The following is a 21,310-nucleotide window of genomic DNA, read 5'->3' on the forward strand; positions in this document are numbered from 1 at the left end:
GAGATGAAATTAGAAAAACAACCGAAAACGTCAATTAAGGAAAGGAATACCCAATAATGATGGAAGTTGTAACAAATTTCATCAATTCAGGTTTGAACTGGATGATAACAGGATCCCTTTAATCTACATTTCAAACAAATTCAGGTACTGCAATATGGTATTTCGGTTTAAATCAATTATTAAAACCTGCAATTACAAACATCAAAATTTAACATGAAGCTTTTCAAAAAACATTCATCAAAGTATTCTACAAAATTGTTTTTTATAAAGAGGACAAATTAAAACAACCAACTTAAACTGTCGAAAAACGTTGGCAAAACAAGACAAATAAAAATTCGTTATTTCAGGTATTTAATATTCACGTTAACCTTATTAAACGCATTTTCTAAAATTGGTTGTAGCTGTCAAATTCAAATTAACGTTTTAACCTAAATTATAATTAGATATAAACAACATACTAAAACGTATATAACAATTACAAAAACGTCCGAAGTAAACAATTAACAATACATTGACTCGTTATAATTGATCAGCATTTCGTGTGTTTTCTAGTCTAAACGCCTTCAAATAAACAATAGAAATGACCACTGCTGAACGTCAATAATCTTTGACTCGATATAAAAATAGATATGAATATCAATAGAGAAGCTCACGAAATCAGTTCAAAAGATTTTGGCTACTTGTTCGACTTTTCAAGGCTGACATTCTTCTCTTTTTAAAACTGAACATGAGAAAGAAAGCAAACTTATGTATATTTTACTTGCAAGCCTAAACAATTTCAGCAAGTTGAGCCCATTTAGACAAAATCGTTGTAGACTGACTGATAAAAGGGAAAAACATTTCAATATTCAACTTTTATAAAAGATTGAAAAGTCAAATAGTTTTTTCTTAGCTTAGATGATAACAGAGGCTGTTTGATAATCAAGAACTCCAGCAATCTACTTATTGAAATAAAACAAGCATCCTGTGTCTCTCGTGAACATACTTATAGCAACGAGTTTTGAGATTTCTCAAATAAAACAACAAACAATTAAATTTGTCATTTATAATATCAATGGTTGAACATTACAGACATATCAAATATACTGTAGCTTTGAATCCCTTTTACTCTATTATATTAACATGGTGGTCAATAATTTAATCTTCAAGTATTCATATTATCATATATCATGTATATCTAAACTTTCATATCCCATTCCAATCCCTTTATCAACGCCCATTCACAATAGATAGTATTGCCCTTTAATATCTTCTTCATTTTTTTCACATTTATTTATCAATATCAAGAGGTTGTTATCAAAATGAAAATTCTTTAATAAACTTTCATCAACAATGACTGTTATCGATCAATAATAACTTCATCAATTGGTTTCCCATCTTCTATGCATGTATATATCTCTTTTAGCACTTTGATAACACGCCTGTCTAAGGCATATAAATGAGGTTCTGTTAATATGGGACTTATGGAATCTATGGACAAAGAAGATCGTGTTTCAGAACTAAGTTTCTCTGGTCCAACATAAAGCTTTGCTAACTTCAGAAATGTTGAGTAACGGATTTGACAGCATTGGTAGATTGGAGCCAAAATTGACATTTCATCATGAATGCTTTTACCAAACCTAAAACCAAAAACGATTACTCATTAGATAACTTCAACCCCTTTACTAAATGCAACATATATCAAATAAGCATTTGAAAGTTTAATGCATTAAAACTCAACTTACTTGAATTATATACTGATCTTGATGTATCTAATTGTTTTTAAAAAAAGGTAATTACACTTTGTTATTGCCATTGTTAATCTTTATGTATGTTATCATTTACAAATAATTTGAATACCTTCAACTGCAATAAAAAAAGGAATCTATAATTCAATGCATGTTGATGTGCTTTGTCTGCAATATTTGTTAACAAAACGGTTTGAATTAGTTTTAAAGTTACCATGCCAGTATGGCATGTGTTTCGATAATTCTTGCTTGAAAGATGCACGGTGACCTCTAGTTGGTGTCACTCGTCCTATGATCTCTGGTATATAGATATTGCACTCATTGGCAAGTAGACCACATCTCACCTCCTTATTGTAAACTATCAAATAAATGTGGCTATTCCAAGTCAGCGGTGTCGTTGATGATTTTTTTATAGTTTTTTAGGTAAAAATCTGGTGATGATGACAGATCCCTGATAGTATCATCCTTTTTTTCTTCTTCTTTTAAACATGTTTATTTCAATTTATGTATACATGATATATAAAATATACCTACCCTCTACCATTGTCTAAATGCAAATGGAATGTATTATTGCCAAAATCTTTTATTGTTTCGTAATGATGTCTATCCATATTTCCTGAAAATTAATTTAAAACAAAAAATGAAGGCAAGTATTGCAAATAAATAACTCAATAAAAATGTAATACATTTTTTAATGACAACGTCCTATATCGTCTACATGAAAACCATTATCGCCGAATCATTGAACGTGGTATTGTCCTGTACCGAGTCGGGAATATGGCAGTTGTTATTTAATAGTTCGTTTCTATGTATGTTGTCTTATCGTTTGCTTTTTGTTGCTCTTCAATGATCTGTTGTTTCGTTGTTTTCCTCTTATAGTTGATGTGTTGTTTTCGATATCAGTTTGTAACCCGGATTTGTTTTCGTTCAATCGATTTATGAATTTATAACAGCGGTATACTACTGTTTCCTTTATGTATAAGAGGCGTACATCTTCAATTAATCAAAATTGAAGTAAAAACGAACTAATAGAAAGAGAATGTAATGGTAAATAAAATAATTAATAACTCATTTTTCCATATCTTATTATTAACTCATGGAAATAATAGGTATATGCAATCTGATTTGAAAACGTATGGCATGATCTAACACTGCTTTTAAAGAACCAGAAAACGCTTCAATTTTCATTCTGGTTATAAACAGTCATATTAGGCAGCATTTAAATTTCTACTACAAAAATGTAAAGGAATGTATCGAGGACAAATATCGTTGCCCCTAAATAGATCTTCAGATCAGATTGTAAAACATAGTGTTTTCAAATACTTGCAATCTGTTATTTTATCAGAAAGGGATATGAACACTGTTAATATATACTTTACCTTGAAAAAAATCAAAAATATGCATATCTATGAGATCAAGAAGCCGTCGGCCTTTATTATATGGCGCACGCTGTTTGACCTTTTCACACAGATCGTCGTAAGCTTCCCAGTAAGCCTTTCTGTGTTTACTGTAGGACCGTTTCCATGGATTCCGCCATGTTTTTCTGGCAGCTATTTTTTCAGGCGGGAGGAATGTGGCGAAGGAACCTTCTAACATGTCTGGATTTCCACAAATAGCATGACTTGTATCACAGTAGTAGGAACAGGCCCCGTGGAAGCAAACGTTGTTTGCTAAAAAAAAACAAATAATCATAATTTTAAAAGATAAAAAAAAATGTTTCATGTACGTTGTTTGCTGAAAAGAACAAATAATCATAATTTGCGATAAGACGTGTCACGGAAGTACCGTGTATTTCATGTATTTGGTTTTAATGTTATATTTGATATTCTCGTGGTATTTTGTCTGATGCTTGGTCCGTTTCTGTGTGTGTTACGTATCGGTGTTGTGTCGTTGTTCTCCTCTTATATTTAATGCGTTTCTCTCGGTTTTAGTTTGTTACCCCGATTTTGTTTTTTGTCCATGGATTTATGAGTTTTGGAAAGTGGTATACTACTGTTGCCTTTATTTAGAAGATAAAAATAATAAACTATGTCATGTAAGTATAACTTAATACTGATATTGCAGTACTAACTTGATGAGCAGCCTTTCCAAATGATTTTTTTATCTTTGGATAACAAATTTAAACTAAATATCTTTTTCTGTTTTTTTTTTTTTTTTTTTTTAAAGTCACAAAAGTGTATTGCCATCTACACTTTAAACAGTTAATAATACAGTTGGCAGACCATTTATTTTCCAAATTTTGATTCTACGCTAGGCATTGTTTAAAAATCAATGATTCGTCACTCTTTATAATACCCATATTGTGCATTAAATGCAATTCTCAATGATTTTTTTTTACACAATACCGCTTATAACTAGATTTGACAAAAAGAAAATGATTGATCAAATTTTTATAGTTTATAAGTTATTGTTTCAACATTTTTACAGTATACAGTTCAGAATAAGAAAACTATTAATTTAAATATACGTCATATAAAAATTAATATAACGCCACATAAAACATGACAAGTTTAACATAATAAACCAAATTATGTTTCCTTGTTATAAATCATCGTGATGTCTACCATTTCATCTTCATATGTTAGACATTTGAAGACTCATTGTACGGAAGTACAAACAAAATTGTGAAATCTTCCGTTTCGGCTTTATTTATAAAACATGATGACGTAACGGTAGCAATATCAGATGTGCAGAAAGGGTTACACACCGCATCTTCCATTATCTATTAGCATTTCAAGCCCCAATAGCGAAATCCGTGCATACTATTCTTTCATGAATGTTATAGCAATCATATACTAATAAACTTATGAAATAGTATATGTAGACTTTGTGTGTGTGTTTACGGATATGATACGAGAAATTTATGTTACCTGGAGATTTGAAGAATGTTTTTGCTAGTTTGCGATCTGCTAATCTTTTGATATCATATGTCATGTTTACTTTTCTACCAGCAGTTGGTGGAACTCTGTAAAATCCTAAAACTCTGAAAAAATAAATTTCTTTTTAAATTAAAGTAACTACACTATATTGATTCATGATGCTTATCTCATACAATATAATTATTCTTGTTTTAACTACAATCCGGGTATATAACATTCCAAGAAAGGTAAGTTATTCTCTGGAATCCAAAACAATAATTCAGGGTCATGTTTTAGAGAAAAAGAAACAATTATGCAGAAGTAAAAACTTAACAAAACCTGCAATTTATGGTAGGAAACAACGATACAAAAACTTTCTCTTATTCTTTAACCGTTATCGTTTGATGTTCTGTAACAGCTCTATCATTTCTAGATTGTTTATATGCCATATTGTTTTTCTTCCTTGAAGTGGTAGTGATGAAGATTGTAACACAAAATTGACTGCTGTATTCCAATTTTTGACAATTTTACCTATTATGTGTGGGTTTTCTTCTCACACATGTCAATATAATATAAATATGTGCGATTGTCATACAAGTGATTGGTCATGTAACTATACAACCAGGTTGATCCACCAATGTCTACATAAAGAAATGCCTGTACCATGTAAGGAATACGGCAGTTGTTTTTTTCTGTCTATTTGGTGTAATTGAGCTTTGATTGTGCTAATTGACAAAGGATTTTAGTTTTGAATATTCTTTGGAGTTCGATATTTATCTGCTTTTACAATATTTTCTTTTCACATCACTTGCTAATACTAGTAAACGTGACAATACCTATAAACATTTTTATAGTATTATCTAAAATATGTTGTCTTGGGGATGTTTTACAGGAATTCTCAGAAGTTGACAGTATTAGGTATTTAATCAAATTGAAATTAAGGTCAGATTTATATTTGCTGTTACAGTTGTATGTTTATTTCTATATAATAGACGTATCTAACATCACCATTTTTGGGAAATCAGTGTAATACTTGCTCTGATATTAGTATCCAAACATATAAATGTGGTGAATGGAGGCTTAATAATTCCATAAGTGATAACCGTAAACAATCTTTCATATTAATCTTCCATTAATACAATAATGTTCAATGTAGTTGTAAACATTGTAAATATAAGTAAAAACATCATTTTTCTGACATATATAGCGTTTAACATAAGAAAAATAAATGTTGCGTATAAATGCCTTGTTGACAGATCCCTGATTAGATCCCTGATTTTGAGTACGGTTAGTATGAATAGTTCAAGGCCTAACAGATGTAAACAAGTACCTTAAATGTTATCCTATAGTTAGTGGTGCAAAATAGTAAATAAGTGTTGAATAGCCATATATTTTTCCTTTTTAACTGCGTCTTTCTGCATTATGAAACAAATAGTTATCAAAGGTGCCAGGATTATAATTTAGTACTTCAGACGCTTGTTTCGTCTACACAAGACTCATAAGTGACGCTCATATCAAAGTATGTATTGCAAGTAGTGAGACTTTAATAAAATATTGAATCTGAATCTGAATCAAAATATTTAAAAATACAAACAAGTACAAGTTGAAGAGCATGTAAAAGATACCAAAGAAAAAATCAATCAAAAATCAGAATAAAAAATAACCAGGCAACTCCAGTATTTAAAGGACAAACGATGAAATGATAGTCAATGGTCTTCCTAATACAACACTTAGGAATACGAACTGGGATTTTAAATCTTCAATAACGTATCAATATTTATGTTCGTGTCATAATTAATGTTAACAAATGATAGTAACAAATAAAGACAACAGTAGTATACCGATGTTCAAAGGTCATACATCTAGTGAAAATATATATTTTATAATATTCGAAATGGAATCGCAAATATATCAATGACTGATATGAAAGGATATACAGAATGTAGAATAATTATCAAAAGAGTAAATGAAAAGAGAAAATTGAACAACAAAGTAAAAAATAGAGAATAAAGGGATGCAACAGAATGAATGGTAATGGGTAATCATTTACAGATATTCAAACCTAAAGTGAAATAATTTTCATGAGAATTTTACAAAACAAGCATTACTTCTAAAGATAAAGAAAAAATGCCCAGTAAATTAAAATTACAGAGATGTAGGAACCTTTCCAGACCCTCGTAGATCTGGTTTGGTCGACAATTCCAAGAAAACAATAAGGCGTCGACAATAAAGTGTACGCATAATTCATACACTAAAAATAATATATTAACATGATAAGCAAGACTACTGTTCACTATTCATAAAAAATAGTCATGACATTTCTTCTTTTTAAAAATAGTTTCCAGAATACGCCAGAGCTTAATATAGCATAAGTTCAAAACGTGATTTGTTTGTCAATTCTAACAATAGATGCCTTTAGATATGTGTGACATACACATGTAGGCAATTAAAATGGCATTTGGTAATTAATAATTTCACAATTGCGTACCGGAGAAGGCAAGATCTTATCTCTGTAAATTCGATTTTTATTCATTAAAATTTGACTTTAATATCCTAGTTATATGTTGAGTAGTAAAACTGTTATTAATCCAAAAGAAGGACGTGCGTACAGTTTTGACCAGAATTAATTTTTTTAAATACCGAAAGTACCCAAACAAGTGGCTCAATCAGAAACTCAAACATATCAAACGAATGGAAAACAATATTTCTGACTTGGTAAAGGCTTATCCTTGTGTAGAAAAATGTTGATTACTCTGGTTTCATAGCTAGCACAACTTCTCCCATGTATGTCATTCTGTGTCTTAAGAGTTGTCCGCTGCTTCAAACAAAAGTACACTACTATGCCTTCATTTAGCAAACGTTACTTTGGGTAATACTGTATTCAAAAACAATATAACGATGTGGTATTACTGCCGATGAGACACTTCTACCAAATGACGGAAAAAATAACATTCAGCAAAGTCAACTTTAAAAATCCACTAATGACAGATTGAATAACAATTCAAACGAGAAAACAAACGAGCTGATGCATGTATAAAAGAAGAAACATCAAAGAAATATGATAAACAGCAAAAAGTTAACCAATGAATTACATGCTCCTGCGTTGGGACATGCAAAAACAGCTTGTTCCGTGTTAAGTATGCATGCTGGTGCCAAACCCTCACATTATATATGACAGTGGTGGAAAAGTAAAAGACCATACAGTGAAAATCAGTTGTAAAGGTCTGAACTCATCAGATCAATACAATAGCAAAATGATTCGCGAGAACTTGCTGTTATGGAAAGCTAGTTCAAAGACAAAAAAAAACCTACAAAAATGGAACTAAAGACTCAACAATCAATCATTATACACTAAGCGTCCAAAGGATTTATTGTAAAGATGTCATTAGTAGTCAGAGGAAAAACATGACCTTGTGCAATGACATGTCTTTTTTTTATAAAAGGTAGACAACTCTAACATCCTGATGAATTCTGTTTGTCAGGTGTGTAATAATGAGCTTTATTTAAATCAATTAAGTGTATCAAAATTCGCCTATCGCCTATCGTCTTTTTAATAACATATATTTTACTTCATATACATATATATGTGATTTGGGTTGATATTTGATTTTGATGATTAAAGCAATAAAATGCTACTTTATTATTGCACCGTGTTAATGTTTTATAATTCAAACAAAAAATTTATTTTTCCATATTAATTAGCAATGTTATAATAATAATTGCACAACAGTCGGTAAATTAAAATAGCAAACAAAAGCTATTTATATTCATTGCCGTTAATGTCTCATTATGAAAGCATTTTTGTATTTATTTATTGTCGTTAAAATACATATCATAATCACACGTCGTTCATAATATGATAAATATTATAAAAGTTGAATAATAAATGTCATCGAAGGGGACATCTACTGAATGATGTATTACAACTTCATTAGTATAATAAACATACAAGTGATATAGTAATTAACATGATAAACTAATTAACTTGTTAAACCTGGTGTCCCTTATTCATTTGTCTTACTGCTTAGACTATGAAATGGAGTTAACATTAATTCAACTTTAAGTTACGATAAACAGTGCATATGCACGTACTGCCTTTTTTTAATTTCTGATAAATGAAAACAGCTGACAATACTGAAGTTACTGTAGTAGCTTACAGGATGGCTTTCAGGGTAAGGACGATACAACGCAAAGATTCCTTGATAAGTCTCTATATACTAGTCCTGTGGTTCTTTTATATTGTTTATGATACACACTACAGTTAAGTTTGTATAAAATAAAGATAAAAACAATGCCTTATTAATTTTGTACGTTAGAAGAACTTTTATAGATTTTCCTTCATCAGGAAAGCTCAATCTCGAATATTTGGACGCTGAGGATGTTTATGAAAAGAAACATATGAGAGCTTTATGACCAATTAAGGATGTAAAAATTAACAGTAAAATCTATCTAACATCAACTTTGCCTGATTGAGTGGAAACCTTAATTTTCTAATAATTTATGAATGTATAAACCAACAATTATAAAAAGATACTGATTATGTCTAAGAAACAGTCTCTACGTGTTAAATGTCAGGTTCACCAAAAATTATTGTTTTCAAATAATTAATGTTTGTTTACATTTATACAGACACCATCAACTAGCTCACACTAGTACTATATAAAAACAACGTCGTAGGGACAAACGGGAATTTTTCATCTCATTTAACCAGGTGTCACATTTAACTTTCTGTTCCGGCTACGGACTATAGTCAAATGCCACTATCATATATGACAAATTGGACATTCACACAGTTTATTATTTGTGTAGCGTCCGTTAGAATAAAATAGAAAAATAAGACTGTCCATCATTCAAGATGATACAAAATGTCTAAAAACAATGTAGTTATGTTAAACTGGAATTTCCCTAAACTTTATATCCGGCATGCCATCTTTTTAATTAATCGTGGTAGAGTGCACGTAGTTTAATAGTGGATTTTTTAAAGATTTTTTTAAGAATCTTTAATGAAGTCTTTATTCTTTCACGATGTCCTGTTAGGTATTCTTAAAATATTTTAGGTTTCTTTTTATCTCTTCTTTCATTTGTGTTTTTCCAGCATAATTCAATTTGTTTGTATCTAATTTATTTATGTTTTGATTGTATTTCCCTTCTTATGATATTCCTCAGTTCTCTCAAAAACGGTTTTAATACACTCGCCCAGAGAGGGCTAGATACAAATAAACTTGACTTAGATACCACGATTAAAAATATTATCACCAGGCACATGTTTCGTCTATAAAACCTCAAATCAAAACAGTTTGATTAGGCAAAACAAAGTACTTTAACTTCAGAACCTATTGCGATTTTGTAACATTGACTGAATAGTTATCAAAGGTACCAGGATTATAATTCTATACGCCAGAGTTCGTTTCGTCTACATCAGACTTCAGTGACGCTCAGATCAAATTAGTTATGAGGCAAAACAAGTACAAAGTTGAAGAGCATAGCGGACCCAAAATTCCCAAAAGGTTGCACCAAATACGTCTAAGGTAATATATGAGAATCCTTAGTTTTTCGAAAAATTCAAAGTTTTGTAACATGAATTTTATAAAATTTACCATGTAGTTGATATTCATGTCAACACCGAAGTGCTGGCTACCGATCTGGTGATACCATCGGGCACGAGACATCCACCAGCAGTGGCATCGACCCAGTGGTGTAAATAGTTATCAAAGGTACCAGGATATATTTTGATACGCAAAACGCGCGTTTCGTCTACATAAGACACATCAGTGACGCTGAGATCAAATTGGTTACAAAACCAAACAAGTACAAAGTTGAAGAGCATAGAGGACTCAAAATTCCCAAATATTGTGCCAAATAAGTCTAATGTAATCTATTCCTGGGATAAGAAAATCCTAAAATGCGAGATTATTTATTGCGATTCAAAGTTAAAATTATCAGATACACGTTCTTATTAATACGATACTCATTCATTTGCATTATTCGCAGTGATAAGATAAAAAATAGCAATAATTTGTGAACTTACAGTAGCAGAGGTTTATAGATGTTCTAATTAAGACAATGTAATTTTGATAAAACAAAGTGAAAAACTAGGGTTATTCAGAAGCTTCTTTTTCCTGTATCAACCATCATGCAAAATCTGACTCAGTGAAAGAAATATACTCGGCCATCCATAGTTGGCACAATTCGGGTTTATTTATTCTAAATAAAAGCAACATAACTATACCGCTGTTCACAGTCAAAAATCGATTGAGAGAAAACAAATCCAGGTTACAAACTAAAACCGAGGGAAACAAAGGAACAACAGAAACACTAAAGTGCAACAAAAACAAACGCAAATGAAACATACATAGAAACGAACTATTTGATAAATAAAGGCAACAGTTGTATATCGCTGTTCGAACGTTATAAATCGATTGATAGAAAGCAAATCCGGGTTACATGTGCACACTAAAACCGAGGGAAACACATCAAGTATAAGAGGAAAACAACTAAACAACAGAGACACTGAAGAACCACAAAAACCCAAACGACAATACAACACACATAAACCAACTATAAGATACGAACTGCCACATTCCTAACTTGGTACAGGACATTTTAAGAAAAAATGGTGACTTGAACTTGGTTTTGTAGATATGGAGTCATGAAGTCTGGTATTTTTGTCATGTCTTTTTTTTATCATTTCACATTTCTGCATAATACAAATGAGAAATTGTGGTAAGATTGTCAATGAAGAAACACTCCTCCAAAAGTCACAGTATACAGATGTGAAATACGACAGGTCATACTGAAACTTAATGCATATTTCAAACACAAAACTATAACTTACTTGTCTAAATGGAAAGCTGCTATTTCGGCATTATGTCGTTCATAATCGGTAAAATAAAAATGGTCTGGCAATGTTTCGTAGTCTCTGGAATGTCTGCAATTCACAATTATATTATTAATATTACTTCTCATAAAAATGTTTAATGAAATTCAACATAACATTTCCAGATGAAAGCGTATGTATATGATTTCAACGAGACCGTAATTTGTCAGGCATCAGTATTTGTATTCCACATGAGGTGACAGAATCTTTACCTTTAGCTAGCGAAGATGATATAAATATAATAACACAAACAAAAGTATGGTATTTATATTTTCTGTTTTATTTGTAGCAGAAACATAAACCTTTCTGTGGTTGACAAACAGATGTCAATTAACGGTTCAATGATAAAAGTTCAAAGGAGTAAAAGCTTTTATGACAAACAACCTACGAAATGAGCTTGTAGAATATATTTTAAAAAATATATACTGGTCCCGTCAGCAGATACTATTCAAAGATATTAGAAATGTTTAAAGCTTGTTACGTCCTTCGTGTTATGAACTCTACAGGTATCTGTACTCAGCAGCGTTAAAGTGCTGCACATGTATTTTGTTAAGCCAAAGTACTCGGTCAGAACCTCTACAATACTTTGGGTAACAGGCAAAACGGAGAGATATTAGCAGATTGATCCCCAGGTCTACTAAGTAAGTCGGGGCAACTTTGATCATCTGCTACGGCGTGACGCATAAATAATGTAACAAACAAAGAACATATAAATGGTAATTTTGATGACTTATTCATTTAATATTAAAAAATTAATAAGATCAATCTATCATTTCTTATTATGTCATTCACCTATGACTTTTTCATTTGTAGTTTTTGAAAATATTACATGTATATCTTTATAATATGTAGTTTTTGCACGTACTTTAAGCTAATGTGGTGTGAACTTAGTATCATTTTTCTTGTGTAATCATGTATAATTATATATAAGCAAATATACCATTTAATGTGCTTTCAGTATACATAAATATATAAAAGCTGTCATAGCGAAGACTTATGTGTTTGTTAATGGTTCTGCAACACTGGACAATTATCATAAAAGCTTTTGAAAAAGACGATAATAAGCTACCATGAAAATATAAAACTGTCATTTGAATTCTAATTATCTTAATATTTAAAATATTTTATGTTTGAAATATTGATCTTCGATCTCATCTTTTAATTGCAAATATTTTGTATTCAACACACGTATGCTGATTTTAGTGACAATCAGGACAGTTTATAGATCATTATTAATGAGTTTGAATATGAGTAATAAATTTCATACCTCATTGGTTTAAATAAAGCTTGTCCTTCGTCACTAAAAGTTATAATCAGCTTTAGTTGTGTACCGCCTTCTTTCATTTCTGTAATAAAATAAGAGAGAAAAATAATTCAATGAAAACATATAGTTTACGGACTTTACGTAAAATAGAACTGTGTAATGCAAACATGATGTTGTTATTCGAGTAAAACTAGTATGTCATAAATACTAATAATCGAAATTATAAAAAAATACGATCAAATAAAATAATATGATCTTGTTCGTGTCAACAGTGCATTTACAGTCATGGTTTTAGTGAGAATATTAATTTTGCTTACCAGAGATCAATTAAAAACTAGTAATATTTATTGATGTCATAGACCTTTTGCTATGAAGGAATTATTACAGTTATTAGTTCACTAATCCCACTTTATTTGTAATTTTATCCCACTTTGTCCCCTTTTCGCACGATCACCAAGTTGAACCTTTATATACGTATATATCCAACATCACTATTGTCCCTTCTATGTTACACATCACCTCATTTTTTTTCTCCTAAATCACACACATCAAAAGCGTTTCATCCCATTCATGTATACCTTAACTTTTTAAGGCAATGTGAACAAAGCTGAAATATAATAGACAGCGACTAAAGACAACCGTTGAATTATAGATTCCTGAACAGACATAGCCACATGTTGAGTGTGGCAGGATTTAACATGTTTCCAGGCATGCGACCCTCTCCTTACCGTGGGCTGCGATGTAAAAGAACAACATAAAATTAAAGTATAGAAAAGGTTCAAATCTGCAAAAAGCAAACAAAAACCTAAAAAATTACTAAAGATACAAAGCACTCAGTGATATAAGATTATTAGCAATTACCGGAAGAAAGTTCAAATATAAAAAGGAAGATGGGGTATGATTGCCAATGAGACAACTCTCCACAAGAGATAAAAAATGACACAGAAATTAACAACTATATAAGTCAACGTACGGCCTTCAACAATGAGCAAAGGCCATACCGCAAAGTCATATATAAAAAGCCCAAAATGACACTGTAAAACAATTTAAACGAGACAACTAACGGTCTTATTTATGTTAATCATAATCAAAAATGATTAATTTTTATCAGACTAAAATTCTACCCATGTCATTGTAGTTCTAGATGGTGGAATATTGACATTACAAGAAGCCTGATTGTTGGGAATCATATGGTATTGTAATTGTTCGTCCATTTGTGTTTACGTAAATTAGCAATGAATACTATAATTGAGATAGTTACAGCTTTACCGATGGAAACCAAATATAAGCGTTTCGATCCGTATATGATACATTTTCCCTCTTATATGATTATGTTTCGAAGCAAAAATAGCAATCTGAGGTTTCCATTTTATACGTTGATAGAAAACGCTGCTAAAATTCTGTACGATTTTTTAAAACAAATCTGTCACGGTTTTTTCAGCGCAGTGAATATTTTACCAAACTCACAACTAAACAATATTAATTTATGCGTATCACAAAATTTTAATTAAACCTCCCTCATTTCAATACTAAATAAATCCGGATTAAAAATTTCTTGTCTGGAACGACATTAGAAAAAGATCAATATTTGATGAACACGGCGAGATTAAAAAAATACCTGCGAATATTATATTTCTTTTTCGTCACCTGTACATGTGTCATAAAAAGAACTCCCGATAAAACATCTGTTATATTACTGCACTAAGTACCCTAACATGGTTCTTTATTCAAAACAATCACCATTAACGGCATTATAATGAAGTAACGAAGTCGCACGCGGTAATAATTAATCGTCTGCTGTCACAGTAAAGGAAGTCATACGAGACGTTCGGAACGCTTTTTATTTTCTCACAACTTCAACTGTTGATCTAATCAGGAATAAAATTACGAAAATAACTTTTTAACGTTTTAAAATTATAATTAAGTTAACATTTAGAGAAAGTGTATTTAGACAGTTTGAATTAAATTGATCTTTAGGTGTTTTTTTAAATGTGCGTGCTAAACGTGCGCAGTCAAAAAACTAAAAAAATAAAGGACAAATATACCAATTACATTGTAAGAAGCTAAACAAAATTAAAAGCTGGTGGGGGTAATAAGTGGGGTAGGAACTGCTTACCCTTCCAGAGCACATGAATTCACAACCAGCTGTAAGCAAAGTTCGTGTTACTTGCCATAATGATTTTCGTTTGCATCTTAGTATCTTCGCTATCTTTTAAAACAGTTTTAGACAACAAAATGACAACGAGACGCTAAGAAAGACAAACCGTCAAGTCATTATTAGGTCAGGCATACTACCCTCCATTCGAAGTAGCATAGTCCAACAGACAGATCGATTGGTTTTTCTGTCGGACTAGTCTATTCTTAAAGTAGGGTAGTTTACCTAACCCACCAATGACTCCACGGTTAAGCTAACACGCAAGCTAACCAAAGATATTACCTTTGGCTTCACACTCAATGGAATCCGCTATAAGAAGGTAACCGTCTTTGGTTTTCGTAGGGATATTCTTTCTCATGCATTTGAATAGGGATTAGTTTTACTTTACTTTTCTTCTACTACAATGTATGTATGCATACAAAATGTGTGGTACACGAGAATACTATCAACTACAATCAACTGCAATCATTCTGGGATGTCAAAAGGGATAGTTTTTGTTATAAGAATTACATGGAGATTTCATAATTATTTTTTTTAAATAAAAGGCGATTTCGGATAAAGACTTATTAGACCGGTCAGCATTTGTCAATTCTTTTTTTTTCCAAAATGATAAGCTTTGGACCAATTATAAATTACATACAACGAACGATGCAAATAAAATAAAGCGTTGGTGAGGTTTGTTACCTGACAAAATGTATGTATAGTCTAGTAAAAAATATGCGAAGCATTCCAGTTCCTTGTTGTTTGTTACTTACCTACATCTATAATTGGTTCGTTAGTCATATCCCTTAACAAACCATTAATGCTTTGATCTTTTGGGTCGTATAAAGCTGTCTGGTGGATGCCTTTATGGAACTTCTCCCAATTTGTCATATAAGCTCTGTAAAGACAAAAACAAATAGATTTCTCCATTAAAAAACTATCTTTTTCCAAGAATTTAAATGTTGGATTCAAATGTTGACCAACTCTTTCTATAGGAGTCAAAACGAGAAGGAAATAAATTTGTCATGTTGCTCAGCCTTATCCATCTTCGCTAGCCAAACGTTGCGATCCACTCCCCTTCTCGTAACCCTTGGTTAGCGAAGATGGGCCTTATCGTGTTATAAATATGTCATCGAAATTTTAAAGAAAGGATATGGATATCCATCCTTGACACATAAACAGCTAAATTAAAATAACACAAAAAAGTAATGGAACTATGCTCTTATATTTATGTTCTTCATCTCAACATTATAACTTAAAAAAATATATAAGGTCATACAACTCAAGCACGGGGATTTTGTCCACGGTCACTTTTTAAAAAAGTTGAGATATGTAATATCCATGTGCAAGGGTATACCTCCCTATACATTATAACACCCTACATGTTCTTGTCAGAACTATACTGTTGTATTACCACACTTTTTGGTCTACAATAAATTATGATCTAGTTCAGTGGCGGATCGAAAGGGGGGGTTAAAACCTAATTTTTGGACAATCGCAATTGAATGGGGATATGTGGTTGGAACGTCCCCCTTCTTATCCTGGTTTGGGAATCCCCCTTTTTAAAATGGCTTTATCCGCCCCTGTAGTTTGTTCAAAGATTGATTTTTTATAGTGTTGTATTTCTACTTTTTCATGTATGACAGGTATTTTTTGCGTGTAAAAGAACTTAAGAAAATTACACTTTGCTAAAACTGTTTGAATGTTTTTTACTCAGTTTTTGTATAAATTCTTAGTACATCCAGAATTGAGGATAAATACACAATACAAAATCCATGAGGTATCTCTACCAGACATCTATAATAGTGATAAATGTCTAAACATAAAATGTTTGTGGGGATGTCACATTCTATCTCAAAAAAAAGCGGACGCTTTTAAAATTCATCTACTTTGCTCGTTTATGAATAAAACTTAAAAATCAATCGAATAAATGTCTAAAGATATTAAAACATGTTTGTAGGGCCGTCACATTATATCTTCAAAAAAGCGGATGCATTTAAAATCATCTGCTTTGCTACAATGTATATAGCTAGTTTATCAATAAAGCTTGAAAAACAATCGAATATAGAGACTCTCTTCGTGTACTTAAATTCGATGATGTCTTTTGATGTCTCTGTCAAATCATTATGATTTTGCGCTTTTAAACTTAAATTCAATTTCCCAACATTTTTTTTAGACATATAAGGGAGATACGTCGTTTGAAGATTAATTCGACGAAATGGTACTACTTTGGTTTTAAAATTTCCTAAAAGGTATCACAAATTAAATATGAAACCATTATATTTTGTATGGTAGTCACTTCACGAAGAACACTTCCGGTACAGTTGCACCTACATTAAACTGGAAGTAATTATAAGCAATTCGAAACATCTTGCCGGAACAACGTCAAAGTTATACAACCGAGATATTATTATTATTTCTTTCTGTATTTTGATGTTTTTGTTCGGTTTTTTTTATACACACTAAATGTGTTTACATAATAATTAAGATTTTTATCAATTTGATTAGGAATCATTGTAATGTATATATATACTAAGCCACTATCTTTTATGTCGGATACACAAATATTGTCATTAGACATCAAATTCTTAGAGCAAAGCCAATGCCCTTGAGTAACAAGCTCAACTCAAGGGCATATACTGTTAGGGTGCATGAAATACGAGGTTATATACTCTCTATGTCCTGTATCAAGTTTAACATTATTCATTGATTGATTGTTGGTTGCTTAACGTCCAGTGGCAAATATTTCATGCATATTCAGGACGAGAACAAGTTCACAATAAATACAATAGGTAGGTCTTCTTATAATAGAGGCCATTTGGGATGATTGTCGGGGAAATTTGGACTGCCACTGGAAAATGGGGGTATATTGGATAGGGACAGAAATTTTGTCTTGCAACAGACCACCTACGGGCCTTCAAAGAGTTGTTGCAATGGTTCTTAACGTGCAAAGAGCGTGGCACTCTCTTTACACGAGACATCGGATTTAACGTCCCCATTCTGACCGGACGTGACTGCGAAATTAATACATCCCGCAAAGCCAAACGGACGCCCCACTTCGGTAAGCGTTTTACTGCCGGTTGAGAGAAGACCAATTGACCATATTTCTATTCCCCCATTCACCTTTGGGAGTTAACAGATATTAAAGTACGAATCCATTACAAAAAAAAAGTTGAAGATGTGGTATGAATATATATATATATAGCTTACATAGTTGCAGAATAATTATCAAATTGATAAATGTAATACAAGGATATGTGACGGTTCGGATTATGCAGAAATCTACGTAAATGAGTCAAATTCTAATTAAAACTTTCTCATTTATTCTCTTTTTCTTGTATTATTCTTGGAATTTAGTTTTCAGTACTGCACATTTTAAAAATTAAAGCCTTACAAATGTGTTTTTTGTGGATTAAACATTACTTTTCCTTGACACAAAAGTTTTCTTAATTCAAAATCAGACAGATTGAGTGGTATTGTCCATTAAGATGTCCCCATCACATTTATTAAGCAGGATAAATAGCAACTTAAATGAAGTTTACGTTTTTTTGTACTTTTTAAATTACACATTTCCATAACATTCATCTTTAACGTAAATAAAACCTCTTAGTTCTTACGTCCTTGCGATAATCGTTTGTCTTATAATCTAAATGAGTAAATATATATATATATTTCCTTTTCTTAATTGTGACTAATATGCACGCAACATTTTTATCAGATTCTGGAATTTATCATATGTTATGGGATTATTTCCGATTTTTTATTTAATTCATCACAACGAAAGATACCAGAGGGCCGACAGTCAAACTCATAGATGGGATGGAAAATAAACTGACAATGCCTTGGCTAAAAATAAAAGACAAACAGACAAATAATAGTACAGAAGACATAACTTAGAAAACTAAAGACTAAGCAGCACGTACCCCACCAAAAACTATGGGTGATCTCAAGTGCTCCAGAAGGGTAAGCAGATCCTGCCCCACATTCAGAACGCTCAGGGTCATTTTCTAAGCATACGTTAGGACTAAGGACGGGGGATCCTTAAAATTTATATATATATACATATATATATATTATTAAGTCGTATATTTTAACAAATTTGATTCGTTATTGGATAGTCGCATGTTAAACTATATTTTCGAAGGTATGGATATCTCAGAAAACGGCGGATAGCAAAAAGCATATTGCACAGAGCATATTGCACGTTTATTTTTAGAATATTTAAAAACCTATTTACTTTGTGACGTAAAGTAATGAATTTCAGGATATCGTTACATGTAAACGTTTTGAAACAAATGATATCTGTGATCGATTATTTGACGTAAAAAATCTTCAAATACATAAGATGTCAAACAAACAAACAAATAAAAATAAAAAACAACTAATGTATGTTGTTATTGTCAAGGAGACAATATGATATCTTTCAAACAAAATCAAATGATGATTTTGATTCAAATATGCATATTGATAATGGTCTGAAATTAATAATATAACAAATATAGCCTTTGTATGAGGTCAATACAGGATATATCGACCCAAAGAAGTATATCTACCTCTAACTCGAATAATTCAAGCCCTTACCGTCTCCGATTCTCTCCACCTTTCGAGGTAATGTAGTGATCGATAGGGAGCGTAATATAACGACTGGATTATTCGGGTTAATCTACCTCGGACTTCGTCCTCAGTCAATGTACTTCTTTCATGTCAATATATCCTTGTATCGACTTTATACAAAGGCTATATTTGTATATAATATTATATAAATAAATTTGTTTTGCTTTCAGGTTTATGTTTATGTTTGTTATACATAATAAGATGATATGGTATAATTGTCCATGAGACAACACTCCACCAGAGACCAAATGACATGGAAATTAACAACTATAGGTCATTATTATTGTCATAATTCTGGACATGATAATACAGTATTTGTTATTTATTATATAAAGATGTGACCCCAGTTCAACAAAGAAAAATGACAACCTCAGATGACAACGAATACCTAAACTTAGCTACATGTATATACACGGCATATAAGGGAGCTAACATTTGATTTTTATGGGGTGAGGAGGTAAAATAGAAAAAAAATCTGCATTTTATTTTTTTGGAATCTCTTTTCTGCCTCTTTATCTTTCACTCTATTCGAATATGCCTTTTTTAACTACTTTTATTTTTACATAAATTATCATCCTGCTCTTTTTTTTTTTTGGTAAAGTGTCTCGGAACATATACTGTTATATTTATTCCTGAGAAAATAATATTCCAGATTGCTTTTCCATTTGGAACTTATATATAAAGGAACTTCTATTTCGTGAAACCTTATTTCTTTCTTTCAACCTTTTCTAAATTGTTATTCTGTTGAGTTTTCGTTAAAAGATAATACTAGTAGCTTTTATTGTATATACTGACATCAAGCTAGAATTTTAGGTACTTTCACTACGGAGTTATTCTCAGTATGCCTAAAACAATATATATTAAAAAAATAGCATATATGTGTTCCAAGAATTAGATAGGTGAGTCTTAAGACAGAGTTGCTAAAATACTAAATCAGTTCCTTAGATGTATGTAGCCCTTGAGTGTTCTCTCTTCTTTTCACTAAATAAAATTAACTGATGTTTTGGTTGCTTAACGTCCAATGACAATTATTTCAAGCATGCTCAGGACGAACCTCTTTCAATAAGGGTAAGTGTAAAATCGCATTATTTATCGCAAGAATAAACTTACAGACACACAATTATCGCATCTTTGCTTTCTTTCCGATCGATTACTATACGTAGTCGTTGGGGTGTGGATTGGGTTCAAGATGTCCAGAATAAAGGATCAACAGAAGGATAAAGAATACAAAATAAATTAAAAAAAGATATTAAGAGGTTATGTGCTGATGTAAGTACAGGACAAATTTGTAAATAGAGAAAAATGGCCTTAAAATAAAGATAACAGAAATGAAGAACCTCACCCCTTACCCCTAATTCAGACCCTCGTAGATACGTAGATGATAGTTCGATACGTGAATGATAATTATTGTAGTTGTAAACTGATTATATTTTCCCATGCATATCTAATCTATTTACATTGCATGTTGTGTGGTAAACTTTGCACCAAACGACAGCTACGTCACAATATTTCTCGTCTGATGAATTCACAATAATTTAACTGATTGGCAGATGTTTTAAATATATGATTGATATACGTGATAAACAATGTAATAATTTCTATATTTCCACAATAATTTATGCAATTGAACATGCAAAATTATATCATTATTAACACGCGTTACATAGATATTATATTTTATAACTATCTGAGTTTGCTACCTTTCAGACAAAAGCAAATAAAAATACACCTGTTGTCTTGCTAACTAAAGCGTACACCAAATGAAAATTGACTGTACCAAAAAAAAAAAGGAAAATCCCAAAAAGTGTTCACACATGCCAACGAGTCCATGCC

At 31.4% G+C, this 21,310-nt stretch overlaps 1 protein-coding gene across 3 annotated transcripts in view; it reads right to left on the bottom strand.

Annotated features, from left to right (window-relative positions):
• Positions 1-557: 557 nt before the first annotated feature.
• Positions 558-21,310, bottom strand: part of LOC134724468 (extracellular serine/threonine protein kinase FAM20C-like) — a 34,102-nt gene continuing 13,349 nt past the window's right edge. For all 3 annotated transcript variants that reach the window (XM_063587498.1, XM_063587497.1, XM_063587499.1), the window contains 7 exons: positions 15,637-15,761; positions 12,730-12,808; positions 11,421-11,513; positions 4,598-4,710; positions 3,107-3,397; positions 2,262-2,343; positions 558-1,619 (listed from right to left, as the gene is read on the bottom strand). In XM_063587498.1, coding sequence (XP_063443568.1) covers positions 1,340-1,619; positions 2,262-2,343; positions 3,107-3,397; positions 4,598-4,710; positions 11,421-11,513; positions 12,730-12,808; positions 15,637-15,761 — 1,063 coding nt within the window. In that variant the 3' untranslated portion in view covers positions 558-1,339. The remainder of the gene's footprint in view (positions 1,620-2,261; positions 2,344-3,106; positions 3,398-4,597; positions 4,711-11,420; positions 11,514-12,729; positions 12,809-15,636; positions 15,762-21,310) is intronic.

This window comes from Mytilus trossulus, chromosome 7 (genome assembly GCF_036588685.1).
Source record: "Mytilus trossulus isolate FHL-02 chromosome 7, PNRI_Mtr1.1.1.hap1, whole genome shotgun sequence".
NCBI lineage: Eukaryota > Metazoa > Mollusca > Bivalvia > Mytilida > Mytilidae > Mytilus > Mytilus trossulus.